This window comes from Capricornis sumatraensis, chromosome 10, assembly GCF_032405125.1.
Source record: "Capricornis sumatraensis isolate serow.1 chromosome 10, serow.2, whole genome shotgun sequence".
Lineage (NCBI taxonomy): Eukaryota > Metazoa > Chordata > Mammalia > Artiodactyla > Bovidae > Capricornis > Capricornis sumatraensis.
In genome coordinates, this window is record NC_091078.1 from 104,862,322 (window position 1) to 104,884,464 (window position 22,143).

Genomic DNA, 22,143 nt, shown 5'->3' on the forward strand with positions numbered 1-22,143 from the left:
GGGCCCGGGGGACAGTGGGGAGCAGTGGCCGGTCAGGCCAGCAGGGCCTGGGGGACAGCGGGGAGCCGTGGCCGGTCAGGCCAGCAGAGCCCGGGGGACAGCAGGGAGCCGTGGCCGGTCAGGCCAGCAGGGCCCGGGGGACAGCGGGGAGCCGTGGCCGGTCAGTGGGGACAGGGCTTTCGGGGACCACGAACAAGGCCTGCAGGCAGCGGTGGCGGGGCCCCGCTCTGCGAAGGCGCTCAACACCGCAACAGTGCGTTCACACATGGATAAAAGCCCAAATGTCGTGCTTTTGAACGTGGGAGACGGTGCGGTGACGCAGGGCGCGGGTAGAAGAAGGGAATGGGATGGATCACATTAGCAGCCGCTGCTCTGAGAAATCTTTCGGGGGCTTCACCTTCTGTAACAACTTGTCTCTATTTTCCAAAGTTTCTTTCAGTTCCTCTTTGGATAGGAAAAATAAAGCACCATGGTTTTACCACTTTCTAGGTTTTGATACTTACGTAGGTTGGCCAGCCAGAGTTCTCCTCTCTAGCCTGAAAGCTGCTTCACGTTTGAAGCAGCTGTTACAAAGGGTCTGCCTACCAAGGGACCGTAAGGAAAGGGAGAGGGAAAGTGACGGTCGCTCAGTCGTGTCCGACTCTTTGCGACCCCGTGGACTATCCGTGGAATTCTCCAGGCCAGAACACTGGAGTGGGCAGCCGTTTCCTCCTCCAGGGGATCTTCCCAACCCAGGGATCGAACCCAGGTCTCCCGCACTGCAGGCGGACTCTTCACCAGCTACGGCCACTGCAAAGGACTGAAGGGGGCTCTCAGCGGCGTGGGGGTACCGCTCAGACCCTCCCGCAAGATGGCTGCCCTGGCAGGTGCACCCGGGCCTCCCCACCTCCAGGCACTGCGTGAGGAGAGCTGAGGTGTCAGCGGCCCTCCAGAGGCCAGTCTCCTCTGCATGTGCGATGAAGGCTGCGACTGACCTTCACCCAATAAATCAAAATAGGAGGATGGTTTAAAGGCGTACGTGAGAATTTCCCTTAAATGTGCCTAATCTAAATGGTTGGTATTAACTGACCCCCAGCAGCATCCTAAGCACTTCCCAGAAGGTCTTGTCAATAGCAAACGATGCGGACGCTGTACAGGAGTCCCAAGGACCTGGTCTCCCCTTCCTGACAAGTAAACAGAACGGCAGGGAGATCAAACGACTCACTAGAAAGAAGACACACCTTTTTAGCTGCCTTTTTACAGTCTCACATCCACTTCCGCTGGGAGTAACAAAGTCTGAATTCTTATGCAACACTTCTCTAAATGTGTCGATTTTATCGGATTGATGAATTTTGCTAACAAAAGGCAGCGCTGGGAAATCGTTTATGACACATTTGGCCCATTCTCGGGGCTGAAGCTTTAATTTAACCAACCGGAGAATTCTGAGCGAGAGCGGCAGGTGTTAGAGGCGAGAAAAGCGTCGTAGAGGGGAGAGCATATCCATCTTTGTGACGGGGAGACAAAACCACCTCCACTGTGTGCGCCCTCAGGCGGGAGGAGCAGGGGCTGAGGCTTGACAGGGTCGGGGGCTGAGGGGCAGGCAGTGGCCACCGGTCCATCCTGACCAGAAGGCGCTGGCCGCGAGGGGGCCCGAGGACACAGCCGGGCGCACGAACACCCGTGCTCCGTGGCTGCCGAGCACCCAGGGCGCTTTCTGCCCCACGGTCCCCCACCCCTCCTGCCCCCGGACCCTGAAGACCAGCAGCCGGCGCGGGACAAGGCCGTCAGCCCCTGCTCAGACCGCCCAGCTGCCCTCTCCCTGGGCTCTCCGCTGTCTCCGGGACCCTCCCCACCACAGCCTGCCTCTCTCAGGCACTCCCCTGCACAAAAGTCAATGACTCCCTACTTCCCCCAGGACAGAATCGTAAACCCCTTGGCATGAAATACTCCAGAGGGCCCTGCGATCCAGCCTTTGTCCATCACCCCTCCATCCACCTGTCCGTCTGTCCATCCAACTCCGTAAGCCTCTGTGACGGTCACATCCAGCCATCACCTAAACCCGCCCCCCTTCCAATAACCAGGTCTCAGCTGAGCAGGCAGGGCTGGGTCCTCACCCACAGGGTCTTGGGGTGGCGGGGGGGCTTGGGGCTCCTGCAGGCTGTGTGATCCCTGGACCCTCCCTCGTGGGCCGGTGCCCGGCTCTGACCGCTCCCCCAGGACACACCCGCAGCGGCGGGCCAGCAAGACGCAGGCAGCCTGGGTCCCTGAACGGGGCGCTGACGGAGCCACCCGCCGCTCACGTCAGGAAGCCTCCGCTCTGGCTCCTCGTCCTCTGGCACAAGCACCGCGGCCTCTACCCCGGACACCAGCCGGCGCCCCGGCGCCCCGGCGGCAGGCCTACTTGGTGTTCTCCAGGGTCCTCTGCATCTTCTTGGCCATCCTGTCGATCGCCGCCTGTCTCTTCCCTTCAGGCAGGAGGTCGGTCTTGTTCAGCACCACAATCAGCTTCCGGCAGGCGATCTGCCCGATCACAAGGCACTCGGCCGACTGGGTCTGCATCCCCTTGGTCACGTCGATGACCAGCATCATGAGATCGATGATCTGGGCCCCTGGGGGAGAGAGGACGAGGTCAGAGGGGAAGGGGACGAGGTCAGAGGGGACGAGGTCAGGGGGGAGGGGACGAGGTCAGAGGGGAGAGGGGACGAGGTCAGGGGGGAGAGGGGACGAGGTCAGAGGGGAGAGGGGACGAGGTCAGGGGGAGAGGGGACGAGGTCAGAGGGGAGAGGGGACGAGGTCAGAGGGGAGAGGGGACGAGGTCAGAGGGGGAGGGGACGAGGTCAGAGGGGAGAGGGGACGAGGTCAGAGGGGAGAGGGGACGAGGTCAGGGGGAGAGGGGACGAGGTCAGAGGGGGAGGGGACGAGGTCAGAGGGGGAGGGGACGAGGTCAGAGGGGAGAGGGGACGAGGTCAGAGGGGAGAGGGGACGAGGTCAGAGGGGAGAGGGGACGAGGTCAGGGGGAGAGGGGACGGGGTCAGAGGGGGAGGGGCGGCTGAGGGGGTGAGCGGCGCCGCAGCCCTAGCGCTGGGTGGGGTCACCTGACCGGGAACGCTGGCCCCTCCTGCTCTATAACCGGGTCCCCTCATCTCTAAACGGGCAGCCGGGCAGGCCCGCTGGGGACTCCAGGAGCCCGTTTGCACAGCGCCTGGCAGCTGGAGGGCTTGCTCCCCGGCCACCCCTGGGCTGCAGGCAGTGTTACTTTGTCAACCCACTGGGTGAAAACCAGAACCTCCACGCAGCCTCAAGTTGCTTCTTCCTAAAGCTCGTGCGGGGGGCCTCTACCTCTAACGCGAGCTGCTTGCCTTCCGTGGCTCTGCCCTGCCTGCTGTCTGACGGCCCCGCAGCCTCCAGCCTCCGAGCTGGGCCGTGGACCCCCACCACCCTGTGGGGTCTCTGCCCCGGGCCCTGCCCAGCCTCTCCGAGCCGGGGCTCTGGGTCTCCCGTCCCTGGGACCGGACTGGCAGCCAGACCAGGGCTGCAGCCCCCCACCTCCCACACCGCCCGCCTTCTTTTCCTGCCTGTTTCCCTGGGACACTTGGCGCCTCTGCCACTGGCCGCTGCCTGGGGCTGGCCTGGCCTCCCCCTCGAGGAGGGTGGGACCCAGATGGACACTGTTTCCCCTTCGGATTGGATTGTTACTCTCTGTTGCCAATTTAAAGACAGTTTAACACTGCTGAGTCGAGAGGAGGGGCTGGGGGCACCTGCAAGGGGCCGGCTGACACCGTTTCCTCTTTGTTGCCGATTTAAAGAGACGCCGTAAACACTGGGAAGCTATCCTGGGTGGGGAAGGCGCATTCCAGGCCTCTCTCCTGAGTCACCTTTGGGTTTTATGAATCTTTCCTTTCCATGCAGAAATGTTTCCTTCTTATGAGGAAATGGTCAGTCTCTCCTCTTTTCCCCTTTTGTTTCTGCGCTTTGTATGTTGCCTAGGTATTTTTTACTTTTAAGACTACATGTATTTTTCCCTGTTTTCTTCCAGGCCTTTTACAGCTTTAAATGTCTGTGCTTCAGAGACTTCGCTGTCAGTCCAGCGGTTAAGAATCCACCGTGCAAGGCAGGCAACGTGGGTTTGATCCCTTGCCGGGGGACTAAGATCCCACGGGCCGCGGAGCCACTGAACCTGAGAGACGCAGCCAAAGGGCCGCACACTGCAATGGAAGAGCCGCCAAGACCTCAAAGACGCAGCCGGGACTCGACGCGGCCAAACATATGTATACATACATGCTCACAAGTCTGTGCTTCAAACTGACCCATTTGGAAGTTATTCTGGCCTAATATGAAGGTGGAGACCTAACTTGAGTGTTATCTGGACGGCGACCCATGGTCCCCGAGTCGCAGTAACACGCTCTCTCTCCTTTGCAGACCCGGACAGTGAGACTCGGAGAGGAGAGGTGCACACGGGACCCTGCAGCCGGGACCCGCGCCCCTGGTGGCACCCGCGCCCCCGGCGGTACCCGCGCCCCCGGCGGCCTGCCCCCAGCCCCGCGGGTGCCATGTCGCGAGGCTCCGGCATCCGCCGGCTCCCGGCTCTTCCTCCTCTTGGCAGGAGTCCAGCACCTCTCTTTGTGTGCTGTCTTGTCCTCGGCTGTTTATTTTTCTCTTGTCTCCGACACGGCTGGCTTTGTTGTTCCTCCCGTCCCCCCTCTGCTGACATGGCCCTGTCGTCCTCCCGGGCTCTTCTGCGGGTGGTGAGTGAGCGGCCCCGCGCCCCCAGGGACGGTGCTCGCCCGGGTCGTCCCGAGGACGCTGGCAGCTTGCCGCTGCTCCCGGTCCTCTTGGCTTCCTCGGAGGTGCCTTGCCCACCTGCGCTTCGGGACGCTGCAGGGGCCCAGAGACTCAGGACTGCAGGCCCTGGCCAGCAGGCAGCTGGCGATGGAAAGAGTGGAGGTTTGGACTCAGACAGCTGTGAGCTCGAGCCCTGGCTCTGCTTCTTGGTGTCCCGTGCCCGGACCTCCACCTCCCGCCTGTGAGAAGGGGGGTCTCGTCCTCGCGGGGCTGAGCCGAGGGTCAGAGCTGGCGTGCAGCAGGCAGGACTCACAGGCGCACGTGCAGCCAGGAGCCGGGCTGCTAGCACAGACACCAGGCTGGGGCGACTGGCAGCCACGGGCCCAGCAGGACGGCTCCTTGGCCGCGTCGGAGGCAGGCCCAAGGTGGCCACAACCGCCAACTCCCAAAGATTCTACCTGACCCTCCTCGGGCCAAGTGTGTGTGTGTGTGTGTGTGTGTGTGTGTGTGCAGGGGGAGACCCCTTTGCAGGCCAGGTTCAAACAGGCCGGTCTCCTGCCCAGCAGGGCATACAGCGCTCCAGGCCACAGGCTGGCACTCACCAGGGGCCCTGTGAAGGGCCTCTTGGACATCGCTCAGAACCATTCCACGTGGCCAGGACTCCTCTCCCTTGCCCGCCATGGAAGAACTATCCCAGCAGCGCACGTCCTAGGGTCCCCGCGCCTGAGGCGCTTCCCACTGAGGCGCTGCCCGCTGAGGCACTTCCCAAGGCCCCTCACAAGGCACCTTCTGCAACCTTGCTGCCGTCCACCGACTGCCCCAGAGGCTCCCCGAGCACAGAGGTGCTCGCTGTGCTGGGAAACGCTCCTGATGATGGCAGGACGCCGGCTTCCACTGTAGTTTTACACTGTGGATTGCCGGGCACCTACACCACTTCTTGAATATTTAACGTCACCAGTTAAAGTTTCTTTGTTTTAAATTCAATATTACTTCTTATTTAGGATGCCCATAGCTTTTGATTAAAACTCAAACTTGGTTTAATGATCTGGTTTTGCTAAAACGGTCAACATTTTATATTCAGTTTCTCCCACTGAAAACTTCCCCCCCAAACACATGGACCCTCTTTTAGTCCCAGAAGGAAAATTTCATCTCACAGAAAACTTGTTAAATGCTGACCTTTGTTTTTCTTTACTTTTATTTCTGAAATGATTAAGATATATAATCTATGGAATTGGAAACTGTCATTTTTAGAAGTACTGAGAAACTTCGGCCCTGCTCTAATTGCTCCGCAAACCTTTAAAGGACTCTGCAGTCTGCAGAAGCAGATGGGAAGCGCTGATAGGCCGACTAACACAGAGAGGCACTTGTGAGCGGCGAGGCTGTGACTGGTGCTTCCCACCCACTCGCTCCTTCTGGCCCCGCAGCCTCAGAGTGATTTCCTACCCTGGGTTCATGGGAATCGGAAAAGACACTGTTTGATTCATTCCGTGGAAATACTGGGGATTTAGAGAAAGACAAGACGGGCCAGTCATGTCACTTCCTGTCCCAGGATCAAAGTGCGGGGAAGAAACAGAGTGACCGGGGGCTGGTGCCGGGCGCGGGTGGCTCCTGGCTCTGACCCGGCTTCCAGCGGAGCCCCTCGAGCCGCTGTGACCTCGGGACCCCTCAGAAGGCCCCGGCGTTGGCTGAGCCGAGTGCCTACTGCGGAGGCAGCGTGCGGTGCCAGACGGAGGCCGTGGACGAAGCCGAGCGTCCTGGTCCCGTCTGCACCAGCCCTTCTGGGCCTGGCAGTCTCCTCTCCCATCCCGAGGGTCCCAGGAGGCAGCAGAGGTGGGGGGGCAGGGGGTGGACAACTCGAGCCTCCCCTCGCAGCCCCCGGCCATGGCAAGGCACTCAGGCCACTCTGCATGCCAGCAGGGAGCAGACTCTCAGCGTCAGGACTGCACTCCTGGTCAACCGAGGGGAGGCTGGGGAGGCCGCTGTCTGCCAGCTCAGGCTCACAGACTGATTAAGCCCGGCCCCAGCTCGAGCCTATGCTGAAGGCTGTGAACAGACGGAAAACCAGGCCCTGGGAGGGAGGGGCTGGGCAGGGGAGAGGGCTCACAGTGGGGCGGGGCGGGGCGGGGCGGGTCGCCCAATTCTGAGGTCCAGTGGGGGCGAGGGGAGAGACGCCCGGGGCCGCCCCGATTCTGGGGTCCAGTGGGGACAGGGGGAGAGACGCTCAGGGCCGCCTGATTCTAGGGTCCAGTGCGGGTGAGGGGAGAGACGCTCAGGGCCGCCTGATTCTGGGGTCCAGTGGGGGCGAGGGGAGAGACGCCCGGGGCCGCCCCGATTCTGGGGTCCAGTGGGGACAGGGGGAGAGACGCTCAGGGCCGCCTGATTCTAGGGTCCAGTGGGGGTGAGGGGAGAGACGCCCGGGGCCGCCCCGATTCTGGGGTCCAGTAGGGGTAGGGGGGAGAGATGCCCAGGGCCGCCTGATTCTGGGGTCCAGTGGGGGCGGGGGGAGAGACGCCCGGGGCCGCCCCGATTCTGGGGTCCAGTAGGGGTAGGGGGGAGAGATGCCCAGGGCCGCCTGATTCTGGGGTCCAGTGGGGGCGGGGGGAGAGACGCCCGGGGCCGCCCCGATTCTGGGGTCCAGTAGGGGTAGGGGGGAGAGACGCCTGGGGTCGCCCCGATTCTGGGGTCCAGTGGGGGCGGGGGGAGAGATGTCGGGGGCCACCCGATTCTGGGGTCCAGGCAGGAGAGGACTGTTGGAGAGACAGCTGGACTGGGGCTGGTCCTTGTTCAGAAGGACAGGCCATGTGGCCAATGGGACCTTAAATGGAAGCGTGAAAGCCTCTTTAAGAGAGTCTTTAAGGGCAGACCTTTAAGAGGACTTCTGGAGGCGGGGCTGATAAAGATGGGGGGCAGAGGGAGGTCTGCAGAGCAGGCGACCCTGCATCGGGGGGCGTCTGGAGTTACCCAGTGGCCCATCCATGGACACTGCCACTAGTACTGGGGACTTAGGTGTGTCTAAAGCGAGTCCTTTTTTTTGGAACTGAACGCACTTACGTTAAATACAGCTTTACATGACTTCCCTGGGGCTTCCCTGGTGGCAGAGGGTGAAGCATCTGCTTGCAATGCGGGAGACCCGGATTCGGTCCCTGGGTCCGGAAGATCCCCTAGAGAAGGTAATGGCACCCCACTCCAGCACTCTTGCCTGGAAAATCTCAGGGACGGAGGAGCCTGGTAGGCTACAGTCCATGGGGCCGCAGAGTCGGACACGACTGAGCGACTTCACTTTTACTTTACACGACAGTAAATGCATTAAACTCCCGGTAAGTAGAAGTTAACTGGCCTTCCCTGGTAGTCCAGTGGTTAAGAATCTCCCCTGCAACGCCAGGGACACATGTTTGATCTCTGGTCTGGGGCATTCCTGGTGGCTCAGACGGTAAAGCGTCTGCTTGCAGTGCGGGAGACCTGGATTTGATCCCTGGGTCCGGAAGATCCCCTGGAAAAGGAAATGGCAACCCACTCCAGTATTTTTGCCTGGAGAATCCCATGAACGGAGGAGCCTGGTGGGCAACAGTCCATGGGGTTGCAGAGTCCAATGCGGCGGAGCAACTTCACTTTCTTTCCTTCCGGGAAGACCCCACGTGCAGCAGGACAACTAACTGCACACGCCACAAGCACTCAAGCCCGTGAGCCCAGAGCCCGCGCCGCACGGCGAGAGCCCGAGCTCCACGGCGAGAAGCCCGCCCTCCACGGCGAGAAGCCCGCGCGCTGAGAGCCCCCGCCCCACGCCAAGAGGCCCGCGCCCCCATGGCGAGAAGCACGCACGTCGGGAGCCCGCGCTCCACGGCGAGAAGCCCACGCACCGCAGCTAGAGAGAGCCGAGCACGCCGACAAAGACCCAGAGCCGCCACAAGGAAAAACAGCCAACAGGGAAGATAACCGACAAAGCAAAACACGGCCCTGCACAGTAGTCTGCCCCAACTCGAGGCGACGCTGTGAGCCCCAGGCCTGCTGTGCTGGGACGGAGGGGATGCGGGGGACGGAGGGGCGCAGGGGACGTGGGGGACGCAGGGACGCAGGGGACGGGGGAACGCAGGGACGCAGGAGACAGAGGGACGCAGGGGACGCAGGGACGCAGGGGACGCAGGGGACGGAGGGACGTGGGGACGCCAGGCTCCAGGGCCACCACAAGCCCGCAGTCCCGGCCATGCTCGCTTCCCTCAGCTACCGTGTCGTCGCCTACCTGGGGTAATCGTTTTAGCTGACTTTGCATAACAGTACGACTCCTGTTCAAGAGCAGCGAGAAGGAGCAGAAAATGGAATTTGAAATGTAGAAATAAAATAATTGTGAGCCATGAGCTATAATTTGATTTCATGCTTTACAAGGAAATGAAAGAAGGCTTCCTTAAAATGTGGGGTTTCTGCTCCCCCTCCCCTCCTCCCTGTAACCATTTTAGGATTTCCTCTCGCACCGAAGAGAAAATAGGATTGTGGAGAACGCTCGGCTCTCAAGTGTCACTGCCACTCAGGGGCCAGCTCGGTTTAATGTGAACTTCCCATTCTGGGTAAGAGGAAATTCTTCAATTAATAAACCGGGTGTGCGGAGGCCAGTCTTTAAGGTTTAATCAATTTCATCTGTACTTAGGATAAAAAGACTGACTATTCTACTTTTTTCCCCCCTCGTTTTTCCTTCTTTAAAAAAAATAATAAAATGAATGTTTTATTTTAAATTCTTTGAGGTTCGTATCTCCTCTTTCAGGAAATATTGTCTGTTTCATGCAGTGAGTATGAAAACTCCCCCCTCCTTTTTGACTTTTGCTAAGACTCTTTTTTCAAAAATAACTAAATTATCCCCTGCCCTCATATACTGTAACAGCTCGGGAGATGACACGAATTATACAGGATTTTGGCAGACACCTCAGAAGGGCGGGGGAGAGAGACAAATCGCCAAATATGGGTGGGAGAGCTCCGTGTGGACAGACACCGAGGCTGGACGTGGGAACGCGAGCCGGCAGCACCCTCGCCACTGGGACGTCTGGGCCGGACAGCCTCAGCTAGCAGGCTGGGCCACGTGGTCCGCGGGCACCAGACGGCAGGGTGAGCCAGGCCGGCTCCCCGCGGGACCTGCTGAGCAGCCAGCAGCGAAAGGATCCCCGGGACAGACAGCTCCTGAGACTTCACGGCTTGGGCCCTGGATGCGCAGGGCCTGCTGGGATCGGGGTGGGGTCGTGGCAAGGCCCCGCGCGATGAGTCTGCACCTCGGCTCCGCTCACCAGCCAAGCAGCAGGCCTGTGTCTTCATCTTCACGATGGGGGCAGGCCACTGAGCCGCGAGCGGTGTGTGCCTCCCGGGGCCCTCGGGGCGCGGGGCCCCCGACCCGGGTCCTCCCGCACCCACGCGTGCCCGGGCAAGTGCTGCTTTTAAGTCCGTGCTCTTCACGGCTGCTGCTGCTGCTGCTGAGGCGCTTCAGGCGTGTCCGACTCTGCGTGACCCCACAGACGGCAGCCCACCAGGCTCCCCCGTCCTTGGGGTTCCTCAGGCAAGAATACTGGAGTGGGTTACCATTTCCTTCTCCAATGCACGAAAGTGAAAAGTGAAAGTGAAGCTGCTCAGTCGTGTCCGACCCTCAGCGACCCCATGGACTGCAGCCTACCAGTCCATGGGATTTTCTAGGCCACTAAGCTTCTGCAAATCTGGGGCCCATTGTGGGGACGAGCCTGAAAGCCTCACCACTGCACCGCGGCTGCACGGACCACGGCTCTGCGCGCGGCTGGTCAGGCGCGCCGACAGCCCATCACTGCGAGAGAAACCCGAGGCTCAGTGCACGGCGGGGGCTCAGTGCACCGTGGGGCTCACGCAGCAGGTGGGGCCCCAGGCAGAGCTGGCCCCGCCTGGCCCAGGGCCCCTCGGCCTGCGTCCTCCTCAAGTGGCACCGGGGACAATTTCTCTTAAAGACGCAGCCTGTGATCCCAGAGCAGAAATGTCCCCGGGTTTCGGGCTGTGCCTCCCCTTCCCACAGACAGGAGTGAGGGCGAGGCCTGCAGACACAGGTCACCACACGTCGGGGTACAGGGCTCCCCCAGCAGCCTTCCTGCCTGCCCGGGGAGGCCTGCTCACGGAGCCTCACTCTCCCACCTGCATACCGGGCTCACCGTCAACTACGGGGCCACAGGCAGACCTCAGAGCCCCAGGCCTGGCGTGGCAGGTGCGGAACCCGAGGTCCGAGCCTCACCGACCCCAGCCCTGGACGAACGCCTGTCCCAAGGTGGGGCCAGTGGGCAAATTCAAAGGCCCACAGGGCCCATGGGGGCCTCCACCTGGAGCGAGAGGACGCCACGGTCACTCTGGGGGCCACGCTGCAGGGGACGGCCCCCCCAACCCCGGCTCCAGCCCATGTGGCCAGAGAGGAATGCGGGCCTGGAGTTGCCAGATCTTCCGATTTTTCAAAAGAAGCCAAAAATCTGGGCCTCTGCATGAACTGTGCCAACTTTTAAATGTCGACAACCAATTCCAAAAACATGTTTGAACTGTGTGGCCCAAACAAAACATGTTTATTGGCCAAAGCCGGCCTGCAGCTCCCAGCAGAGGGTCTCCGGAGGGGGCTGGAGGTCGCGGAGCAAACGCCCACTTCTTTGGCCGGTGAATCGTGCTGAGCCCTGGGCCCTCCCACCCTGGGTCTCGGGAGGAGGGCAGGTGCCGGGGTTGGGGGCTCCTCCTGGAGGAGCTGGGCAGGGCCTCCACGGTCCCCAGACGGGGCCCCCAGGGGGTACAGTGGGGCTTGAGGCCGTGGGCCTGTGGCCAGAGAAACCTTAGCTGAGATCTGAACTCTCATGGGCCCTGGCGGGGGACTCTGCAGGCCTCATCTGGGGTTCCCCAGGTGCCCCCGGCCCAAGGCCCTCCCTGCAGCCTCAGGGCCGGCCACTTTCCGGCGGGCATCCCCCCAGTGTCGGGCAAGGTTCTCCCACCGGCTCAGCATGCCGGGACACAGGCAGCCTGAGGGGGACCCAAGATGACGGTTCTCCCAGAACAGCCAGGTGGAAACCTCGGTGGCCCAGGGCCGGCACGTCCCTGAGGACAGACGCCATCCTCGCTGCTGGCGTCCAATGGGGCCAGGTGCCCCGTCCAGCCCACGTCCTGCACATGGAGTGGCTGTGGCGGCGGGCACACAGCCCACAGCCTTGAGTCCACAAGCAAAGGGCCTCCCCGAGTGGGCGAGACCGTGGGACAGTGCAAGCCCCCCGAGGGGCAGAAGGCAGGGTGCTGGGGCTGGCCCCGCCTCAGCCTCCCCCACCAGCCCCAGCCCGGCTGTCAGCCCCGCGTTCCGGGACCTGGGCACCCGCGCTCACCCCTTCCCCTGGTGCTACACGCGGGGACTGCAGCTCAGACGCCACCTTCCCGTCTGGACCAGGCGGCCCTCCCCTGGGCTCCCAGGGGCCCACGATGCCCAGCACAGCCGCATCCTATGACCCCCGGAGCCCCTGCAGCTCCCCGCTACTCGGAGCTGGTGGTGAGCAAGCCCCTCTGCAAAGAACGCAGATAACTGGGGGGCAGTGAGGGCCCTGAGCAGCCCGCCGTGAGCCGCGGCCGGACTCCTCCCTGGCCTGGGGCATGTGCCCCCGGCACGCCGAGTGCCCATGTGCCAGATACTCGAGGGGAGGAGGCTGCAGGGTGGGCAGCCGCGTCCAGGCAGGACGGCGCAGTGAGCACCAGAGCCAGACCTCCAGAGGCTGCGTTCCTCGGGAGAAGACGCCTGGGACCCCAGTGACGGGGAGGAGGGGCCCTCGTGGGGCCACGTGGGAGAAGACACGCTGAGACTCCAGGTGGGGCAGCAAGCAGCCCAGGCCACAGGCCCCGCCGCCCCCGCCAGGGAAGGGCCCCCACTCCGAGACAGCTGGGCCATGTTCTGGGAGTTCTGAGCAGTGGTGCTTGCTGCTGTGGCCTGAGACACAGGCAGGCCCTTCCAGAAACAGGGCCCCAGCCACGGCGAGCCCCGAGGCAGAGAAGGCACGGCGGGTGCAGGGGTTGGGAGGGTGAGGCCGGCCAGGCTGCCTCGGGCGGCAAGGTCGGAGCGTGCAGGGTCGCAGAGCCTGAGAGCGTGGTCTCAGGAATCTGTTTACTGGGGAAGCAGGAGAAAAAAAGAAGGAAGGGGGAGAAATCTACCATAAAAAGTCAGTAAAATCAGCAAAATTCCTTCATGAAAAGGGTGGAATTAGCATATGGCCTCAGCTGCCAAGTGAGGCCACTGAAGCAAGCAACGAAAATGAGTTCAAGACACAATCAGACGTTTTTCTGGACGGAGTCAGAGGGACCGAGCAGCAGCCGGCCCCCCGGGCCTCTCCCCCCACGCCTCCCTCCCCAGCTGCCCCCCAGTCACGCTGGGCCCCTCCGCGCTCCGTACGCAGCCCCCAGCGCGGCCCACCCCTGCCCTCGAGGAGCTCTCAGTCCGGTGGGCAGACACGCAGATCCGTAAGGTCAACGCAGTGGAGGACATCAAAGCAAGAAGCAAAGTCTGTGCTGAGCAAGCACCGCAGAGGGGAATTCCACGGCCGGGGGTGGAGGGGGCAGGAGGAGGGGGAGTGGGGAGGGGGCCGGTCCAGCGAGGATGTGGCAGGGATGCGTCCCGCATTCCCCAGACCCTGGGGATGGGCCAGACCCCTCGGAAGGGCCGGAAGCGCTGGCTGCTGGCTCGGGGACCAGACCCCGCTTCTCTGCAACAACTCGGGACGGCTGTTGCCTCTCCCCCTGGAGGGCAGCACACACGGCCGCCTGGGACGGAAACACGGGTCTTCGTGGGAAAAGTCCGTCCGCCTCACGGGCCCAAAGGGTCCTGTGTCCTCCTTCAGGGACTCCTGATGGCGGTCAGCAGCATAGAACCCCTGGGCACCTCTCCTTCAAGGACCACCAACCTCCTCTCTGTGATCATGGCACGGGGGCTGGCCCCTGCACCTCGGCCCTGAGCGTCTCCCCCGGGCCCCGGTCCTGGGCGTCTCCCCTGCCCTGAGCCCCGGTCCTGGGCGTCTCCCCTGGGCCCCGGTCCTGGGCGTCTCCCCTGCCCCGGGCCCCGGTCCTGGGCGTCTCCCCTGGGCCCCGGTCCTGAGCGTCTCCCCTCCCCTGAGCCCCGGTCCTGGGCATCTCCCCTGCCCCGGGCCCCGGTCCTGGGCGTCTCCCCTGCGTCCCGGTCCTGAGTGTCTCCCCTGGGCCCTGGTCCTGGGCGTCTCCCCTGCCCTGGGCCCCGGTCCTGGGCGTCTCCCCCGGGCCCCGGTCCTGGGCGTCTCCCCTGCGCCCCGGTCCTGAGTGTCTCCCCTGCCCCGGGCCCCGGTCCTGGGCGTCTCCCCTGCGCCCCGGTCCTGGGCGTCTCCCCTGCCCTGGGCCCCGGTCCTGGGCATCTCCCCCGGGCCCCGGTCCTGAGCGTCTCCCCTGGGCCCCGGTCCTGAGTGTCTCTCCGCCCCGGCCCCTACACCCACGCATCAGAGCCCGCTCTGCCGCCTCCTGCACCCCGGAGGCGAGCCTCTCAGACTCAAGCTGGGAGTGATGGGGCCCAGCACCCTGTGAAGACCCGGGGCAGGGAGACGACGCCCCACAGCATCCACCAGGGCCCCTTGCGGCCAGGCTGTCTCGGGGTTGGTCCCTGGTCACCCCCACCCCAGGGCGAGGTCTCTGAGAACAGACACAGAAGGCGCCACAGCCACAGAACCCAGGATGGGCAGCCGATTACAACGTTACCAAGCAGGACACGAACCCGGACCAGCTGGAGGGAGAGGTGAGTGGGCCACACACGCCCCCGCCTCCCCTATGGGCTCAGGGCACCTCGCCCGCCATCAACCTCTGTACCAGCTACAAAGGCCTGCAGAGCCCTGGGCCCAGACTTCTACTGGGCTCTCACTGCTTGGGCGTGAGTAATTCAGACCCTGGCCACGGGACTGAACTCAGTCCGCTTGCCCCTGACCTCAGGCAGGGGCAGAGGACAGGCAGTCAGGATGCTGTCTCTGGCCCAGAGCTGGTCCCCAGTCATACTGCTGGCCTCTCTCCCCCAGTAGGAGCTCAGATGCGGTCCAGGGGCCCACCACGACCACCGGGGCATCCCCAGGTTTCAGGGGCTCTGTCCCGGGACCCCAGGACAAGACCAGATCCCTTGTTGGACTACGGTAAGGCTGAGCAGTCCACACGCCACTGCCCCCACCCCTGCTGATGGAGCCATTCCCCCCGACGACTGCTCGGAAGCGCAGCGGGAAACACAGACAGAAGCGCTGGGAGCGCCCTGTACCTGGCGGGCGCGCTCCTCAGGGTGGGGCGGGCAGGGTGGCCAGCAGGACGAGGGCACGCGGAGCAGCTGAGCGAGCCGCCAGAGTCTATGTGGTTCAGAGACAAGACTCCCGGCCCAGAATACGGAAAGCAGGCCCTGAAACTTCAGACTCAGGGGCCTCAGCAGGAAGACACCACGTCAGATGCTTGCAGGTGGGGCTGCCCGGGGGCCCAGCAGCTGAGACTCTGAGCTCCCACTGCGGGGGGCCCGGGCTCGACCCCTGCTCAAGGAGCGAGAGCCCACACGCTGCACCCGAAGAGTCTGCACGCCACGGCCGAGGACCGCATGGCCACATAAGCATGACAGAACAGACACCCACGGGCGGCGTCCTCCGTGACCAGACTCCCAAACGCCCCCTCGTCCTCTCCTCTATTTTGAGAAATTGAGAGTTTCCTCTATTTTGAGAATCAGATTCTCAATACGCATAAATGACCGGGGCGGGGAGAGACTTTTAAAAAAATAACCGGTGAGGAATAAAATCACATATACCAACTCCCAGGAAGCATTACCAAGCTTCGTGGGCACAGCGGGAGGCCGAGGGGATGGTCTCAGGCCGGGGCGGCGGGCAGAGGTCCCGGGGGACGGTCTGTGCGGTAGACACCACTCGCTTCAGGGGGCCCAGACCCCCTGGACCCCCCACACGGGTACCGAGGGCCCGAGGTGGTGAGTCAGGCGGGCTCCCGGAGGCCCGTGGAGCGGTGGTGAGTCCAGGGAGTGGCCGGCGGGGCCTGCTGCTCTGCCCCCCACGAGCTCCTTCACAGCAGCCTCCCCGCCTCCCTCTGTGAGCATCTCGGCCCCTTCGGCTGACGAGAGGGGAGAGGGTCCCAGCCTCCTTAGGAAGGAGGCCACAGGGAAGGCCCCAAACCAGAAAAAGCACAGCACCCTGACACGGAGAGCCGCCGGCTGGGTGCCAGGGGGAGGGGGCGCTGCCCCAGCACGCGCGCTTCGGGCCCCCAAGGCCCCCGGCCCAGCAGAGCCGGGAGGTGGGGAGGATGGACGGACCAGAACAGACGTGCTGAGCCCGGATGCGGGCCCTGCGCTTGGCTGGGAGCCCGCCCATCTCCCGTCTGAAAGCAAGGAGAGCAGAAACCGTCCTGAGCTACAGCTGGTGTCTGGGCCGCTTCATCAAGCGTGTGAGACACGGAGCCGATTATTTTTCTGGTAACAAGGAAAGCAGAAAGGCTGAGAGCACAGTCTGTCTCCAGCTGCTTCTGGAGCGGTTCTCACAGGCCCGTCTGGGTCGGGGCCAGGCGGCACAGAGGGCCGCTCGGGCAGCCCGCTGCGGCCGGGCTTTGTCCTTCACTCCCCTCTGGATTTCAGGGCCCTGAGTCCCGCAGAGCACACCCGTGCAGGGCGTGCTCCTCGGCCCTCAGCGCCTCGTGCAGAGAGCCCGTAAGAGGGACGTGGGGTGAGAGAAAGCGCGCGCGCTCTGGCCCCGCCGCGGCGCCCCGCCCCTCCCGGGACGGCCCGGCCCTGCGCGCCCCTCTGGCGAGCTCTGCAGCCCCCCGCCCCCGGGCCCCGAGCCCTGGGCGGTTTTTATCCTCCTCTTCTTGTGCTCCTTCCCAAAACCGGGACAAGGAAACGTGCTTTACGACAACTGCAAATGCTTTATAGTGAAAGCGACTGCATACCAAGACGCTAGTGTGGAGACGCTTGGCTGCGTGTTACCCGCTCAGAGTCCACCCCAGAGGGCTCCCTCAGCCACGCCAGGGACCTGACGCTGCCACGGCGGACGGTCTGCCCCTGCCCCCGGAAAGCTTCCAGCCTCAGTGCCCAGCCCTGCAGCCCAGCCGCAGCCGCAGCCACAGCCAGTGGGAGCACCGGGCCTGCTCTGAGCGTGGCCCAGCCAGCACCTGCCTGAGACCCTGGCCTCTGCAAGCGGCACACAGAGCCCTGGTGAGCGCTCCTGGGAGGTGGGGGGAGCGGGCCGGGTGCCAGGGAGGAGAGGTGTGGGGAGGCCCCCGTGCAAGCCTGAGGGGGCCGCCAGGGGGTGCTCCCTGGGCCCCCCTGGACTGGGGCGGGAGGAAGGCCTGTGCAGACCACCCGCTGCTCCAGTGGGGGCTCAGGACGCCCAGCCCGAGCGCAGCGCTGGATTTGGAGCTGGTGTCCAGCCCTCGGCCTGCGGTGGACACGACACGCCCCAGTGCAAGCGGGGCCTGGTGACCAGCCAACCTTTGATGTCCCTCCAGGCCACAACCGGCCAGGTCCTCAGATCTGTTTATTTTTCCTGTATAACTTTTGCAATGTTTCAACTAAACAGACAGTTTTTATCAACAATTCCCAGAGCAAGAAAAATAGCCGAATGCTTGGTTTGTAACGGAAGCCAGGAGCTCTGCGGGGCTGGCGGCCGTGAGAACAGCTCCCGCTCTGAGGGGCTGGAGACCCACGAAGGGCCCCCGCACCCTGCCCGCCAGCCGCCCAGGGCGCTGCTCTCCCCCGGGACCCTGGTCCCAGCTCAGCCCCCGAATGTGGCAGGAACCCTGGGCCCAGCGCCAGGCACAGGCTGGGCCCAGCTGGCCGCTCAGTCTGTCCTGCGTCTTCAGCAGGGGCGCTGACCGGCAAAAAGGAGGCGCGCTGAGCGCCCCGGGCAGCTCCAGAACCACACAGAGGCAGTGGCCGGAGGCAGGCCTCGATCCAGCTGTGCCTGAATCCGGCCCACAAACTGCGCTGGCTCCAAGCAGCAGTTTGGGTGGATTTCTGCCTCTCGCAAATGAAGGCTACACGCCAACAGGCTCCACCGGTTCTCCTCCCCTCAGCAGCCTGCCTTTGACCTTTCAGGGCATCTTCCAAGCAGCCCCAGAGCCAGTTTGCACCCTCACCTCACCCGACCTGCAGGGGCCGCACATCTCCGGCCCTGAGCTCTCAGGGCTGCTCCCGACGTCACACGGAGGGGAGGGCCGCCTCCTCGGAGCCCAACCCTCCCAGGAAGGCCCGGAGGCCTCTCTGTGCCCGGTCCCGTCCTAAACGCAGCGGACTCACCCCTCACCCCCAGGGCCTGAGTCAGCTGGACATCAGCCCGCGAGCCCACTGGGCGTGTGGAAGCCTGGCCGCAGGGAGCGTCCACTGAGCGTCCGTGTGCAGCGGCCGCGGCTCGGGGCTGGAGTTTGTGCAGAGCCTTGCTGCCACCGGGGCCTCACTGCCCAACACCCCACCTTCTGCCTCGGTTCTCCACCTGCCCGGACCCCACCCTGCCGCCCTCAGGCCTTTGCGATGGGCGTCACCGCGTGGCAGCCTCCGCCTCTGAGGCTGGGGAGCCTGTCCCTGCTGACCACACGCCTTCTCAATGGCACCTGACTTACAGCCCTCAGGAGACCCGGAGCCCAGCAGTCCCCAGCCTCCCCCACCGAAACAAGGGCCCTCGGGGAGCCCCACTGCCGACACCTGCCGCAGACACTCTGGGGTCCCCTGACGGCCGTGGGTCTGCTTGGTCCCGGCCCGCAGAGAAAACACTCTCGAAGGTGCCGCCACAGGCTGAGGCAGAATTTTGCTTAGACACTTCATCTGATGTAACTTTGACCAGGCAGATTCCACTGCAACGGCAGGAATGTGCCCCCAACAACAGTGAAAACTAACAAGGTCGTGTGCAGAGATTAAGACGGCCAGGGTGCACCACGAACAGCTCGAGTCTGGGACCACCAGCGGTAACCAAACGGTCCACAGCAAACTGCCCCAGGCCTGGGCGGCCTCGAAGGAAGCTGAGACTTACACCTCACATCGTGTTTCTCACCAGCTTATGTCTCATCAGCAATCTGTCACTGAATGATTTTTCTTAGGTCAAAATTTTTTCTTGTCAAATAGCAGTAAAATATTAAGGATGGTCCAGAAATGCCAAGTCAGCAGGGACTGTGAGGGGTGTGCAGGCGTGCCCCGCTGCACCGTGCCTCCCCAACGCTGCGCCCTCCAGGCCAGCACACACGTGCCTCCAGCCCTGCCCACGGCTCGAGCGAGAGTGCAGAGCGAGCGGCGTGTCCGCAGCCTCAACGGTCGGTAAGATGCGGACAGGCTGGGAAGACTCTTCTGCAGCTGTGACGAGCTGCGACATTGACTTGGGGTCTGGCGATGAGCTCAGCCCCCGGCACAGAGGGGGCCTCCCCTTCAGCCCTTCCTCCGGGGCCTGATGAGGACCCGGACAGCATTCGAGGCTGGTGGCTGGTCACCCACACAGGGACCTTCTGCCTGCCCTGGGGCCCGAGGGGGCCACTAACATGGGGCTGCAGATTCTGGCCAGAGGAAGGACCCAACGCTGCCTGGGTCCCCGGGCAGCCCCCCAGAACGCCTCGCACCGCACGGGCCACGGCACCGGGTGCCGGAGCAACTCACGCTGTGCGCGCTGTCGAGGCTGCGCGGTGAGACGCGCGGGATCACCGTGCCACCCTGAAGAGGACGCAGGCGCAGTCCAGGTGGTGCCCTCGAGCCCCCGCCCCCGGTGCCACACGGCCAGGAGGCTCAAGAGCAGAGCTGTGCTTAGGAGGCACGGGGCTGCCGGAGGGCTGGCGGAGCTCTGGCCCGTGACGTCATCAGCACTCCTCCCACTCCAGGGAGGTCCTCCCTACAGACGGTCATCCCGGCCACGCAGGTGAAGCCAGATCTGCAGGGCGAGACTCGGAGGAAATCAGGTCAAAGGGTAACAAAGCCTCTGGAAGAGCAAGAGTTCAGAAAAGCAGACGCGTGTGCACGGCCCTCTCCGGCGTTAGTGAGCGTGGGAGAGCTGCAGGCCACTTAATGGTCTAATAAAACGTTTACAGGCCAAGCTTCTCGTAGACAAAGGCTGCCTGAGACCAGAGCAGCCTGTGCCGGGGTCTGGGGCCTTTGATCAGGCAGATTCCACTGCAGTGGCAGGAATGTGCCCCCAACAACAGTAAAAACTAACAGCAAAGTCGTGTGCAGAGATTAAGACAGCCAGGGTGCACCACAAACAGCTCGAGTCTGGGTCCACCAGTGGTAACCAAACGGTCCACAGCAAACTGCCCCAGGCCTGGACGGCCTCGAGCGTCTCTCGTCCCTGAGTACCTCCGCTCCACCCTAAGGTGCCTCGCGCACCCGGTGACCAGAAGCATCCTCACGGGGCAGCCCGGGCCACAAAGGACAGAGGCCCGCTCCCCCACAGCTCGGTGGTGCAGCTGCGAGGCCTGTGGCCCACTCATTTCTGCACAGCTCAGTGCTGCTACGGTTCCAACCCACAGTCTCCCCCGAGGTGTAGCTGCAGAGCGGTAAAAGCTCAGCCACCAAGGAGGGCTCACGTTGGTGCTCGGAGAGGGGACGTCTTCCTGTGTCCCCCGCCACGGGATTGGAGGCCGGCTCACAGTGGGCGTGCGGTAAAGCCAGGATGAGCAGGGAAGAGGCGACTAAGCTTTTCAGCCCCAGGTCTGCAGACCCTGGTGTGTGAGCTGGCGTGCCAGGGCAGAGAAGCGGGTACATGTGGCCCTGGGACTTTAGACACAGCCTTCATTTCCTTGATGGTTCAGTTCAGCTCAGTCACCCAGTCGTGTCCAACTCTGCGACCCGTGGACTGCAGCACGCCAGGCCTCTCTGTCCATCGCCAACTCCTGGAGTTTACTCAAACTCATGTCCATTGAGTCGGTGATGCCATCCAACCATCTCATCCTCTGTCGTCCCCTTCTCCTCCCACCTTCAATCTTTCCCAGCATCGGGGTCTTTTCCAATGAGCCAGTTCTTTGCATCAGGTGGCCAAAGGATTGGGGTTTCAGCTTCAGCGTCAGCATCAGTCCTTCCAATGAACACCCAGGACTGATCTCCTTTAGAATGGGCTGGTTGGACCTCCTTGCAGTCAAAGGGACTCAAGAGTCTTCTCCAGCACCTCAGCTCAAGCGCATCCGTTCTTCAGCGCCCTGATGGTGACGCACTTAGCACATCACTTCGATAAAACCAAGACAAAGAGTGCAACCACCAGGTGGGTGGCATAGCTGTTACAACGTACTTGCCCTTCAGTCTCTGCTTCTAAGACAGAGACTCTCAGAGATTCCACATGGTGCCCAGAGGTGCGTTCTAGCAGAGCACACAGCCTGGACGCCAAGCGCTGACAGCCTGCTGCGTGGCGCCCACGGGCCCTGAGGGCGGCAGACGGCTTGGAGGATGGGGCGCTGCGTGGGAAGGCCCTCCTCCGCTAGAGCCCCGCGGCCCAGGGTCCCCATGTGTGCAGCCAGGGCTCAGCCGTGTCAGCATCCACCCTGCTGCCCAGGGAGCACCTTCCTGAAGCCAAGGGCACGGCTGCCCGGTCCCGTGCTTCTGGCTGTCTTGGGAGGCCTAAGGTTCTCACTGAAGATCCTTTCTTGGGACTTTGCTTTTATCAGATATAATTCAAGCAGAAGAACTATTCCTAGGAGGAAATGCTGAAAGACCATCGGAAGACATAAACTTTAAAAAGACTAAGCTAGCCCAAGGCAGACAGGGCTCCACCAGCTCTGGACGAGGGGAGAGGATGGACCTGGGCGTCGGCTCCAGAGCTGTGTGGAAGCAAGTGTGAGTGAGGCCCCGGGGACGTGCGGGCAAGGACAACCACTGCCCTCCCGGCCGCAGCCCCGAGCCCGACAAAACCACTCAGGGCCACGGGCATCGGCGCTGCCGGGGAGCCAGCACTCGTTCAGAAGGCCTGCACACGGGGACGGCGGGGCTGGATCCGCAGACATGAGGCGATGGGAAGAGGGGCGGGGAAATAAAGGCTCGGAGATGAAAGTCACAGGCAGAGACAGGCGGCTCCGCTTTTTAATAACTGAAAACACGAGTCAGGCCTGAATGTGCTCATTGTTTGGCAGAGGGGCGTCCATGCAGGCGGGACTGGCTGGCGGCAGTGAGGCCTGCCCACCAGAAGGAAGGGTCCCCAGGAGGGGTAGGGCCCAGGCTGCTCGGGGAGGGCGGCGTGGCCACGGGGAGGAAGGGCCACGGCAAGGGGCGGGGGCACGTGGACTCGGGGGCCGGTGACCCAGGGCTCGCCACGAGCCCTGCTTAGGGTTGGGCGCGCAGGCGGGTTCTGCCTTCTGAGGGAACCTGGTGGTGCAGACAGGAGGCGTGAACACATACATGCCCGTGGCCCTGCGGTGTCACGCCTGTGTGCAAGCCCCGCGGAG

At 63.1% G+C, this 22,143-nt stretch overlaps 1 protein-coding gene across 1 annotated transcript in view; it reads right to left on the reverse strand.

The window, feature by feature from the left end:
- EEFSEC (eukaryotic elongation factor, selenocysteine-tRNA specific) overlaps positions 1-22,143 on the reverse strand; it is a 113,541-nt gene that overhangs the window by 64,076 nt on the left and 27,322 nt on the right. The window contains exon 2 of the mRNA XM_068982515.1: positions 2,381-2,588. Coding sequence (XP_068838616.1) covers positions 2,381-2,588 — 208 coding nt within the window. The remainder of the gene's footprint in view (positions 1-2,380; positions 2,589-22,143) is intronic.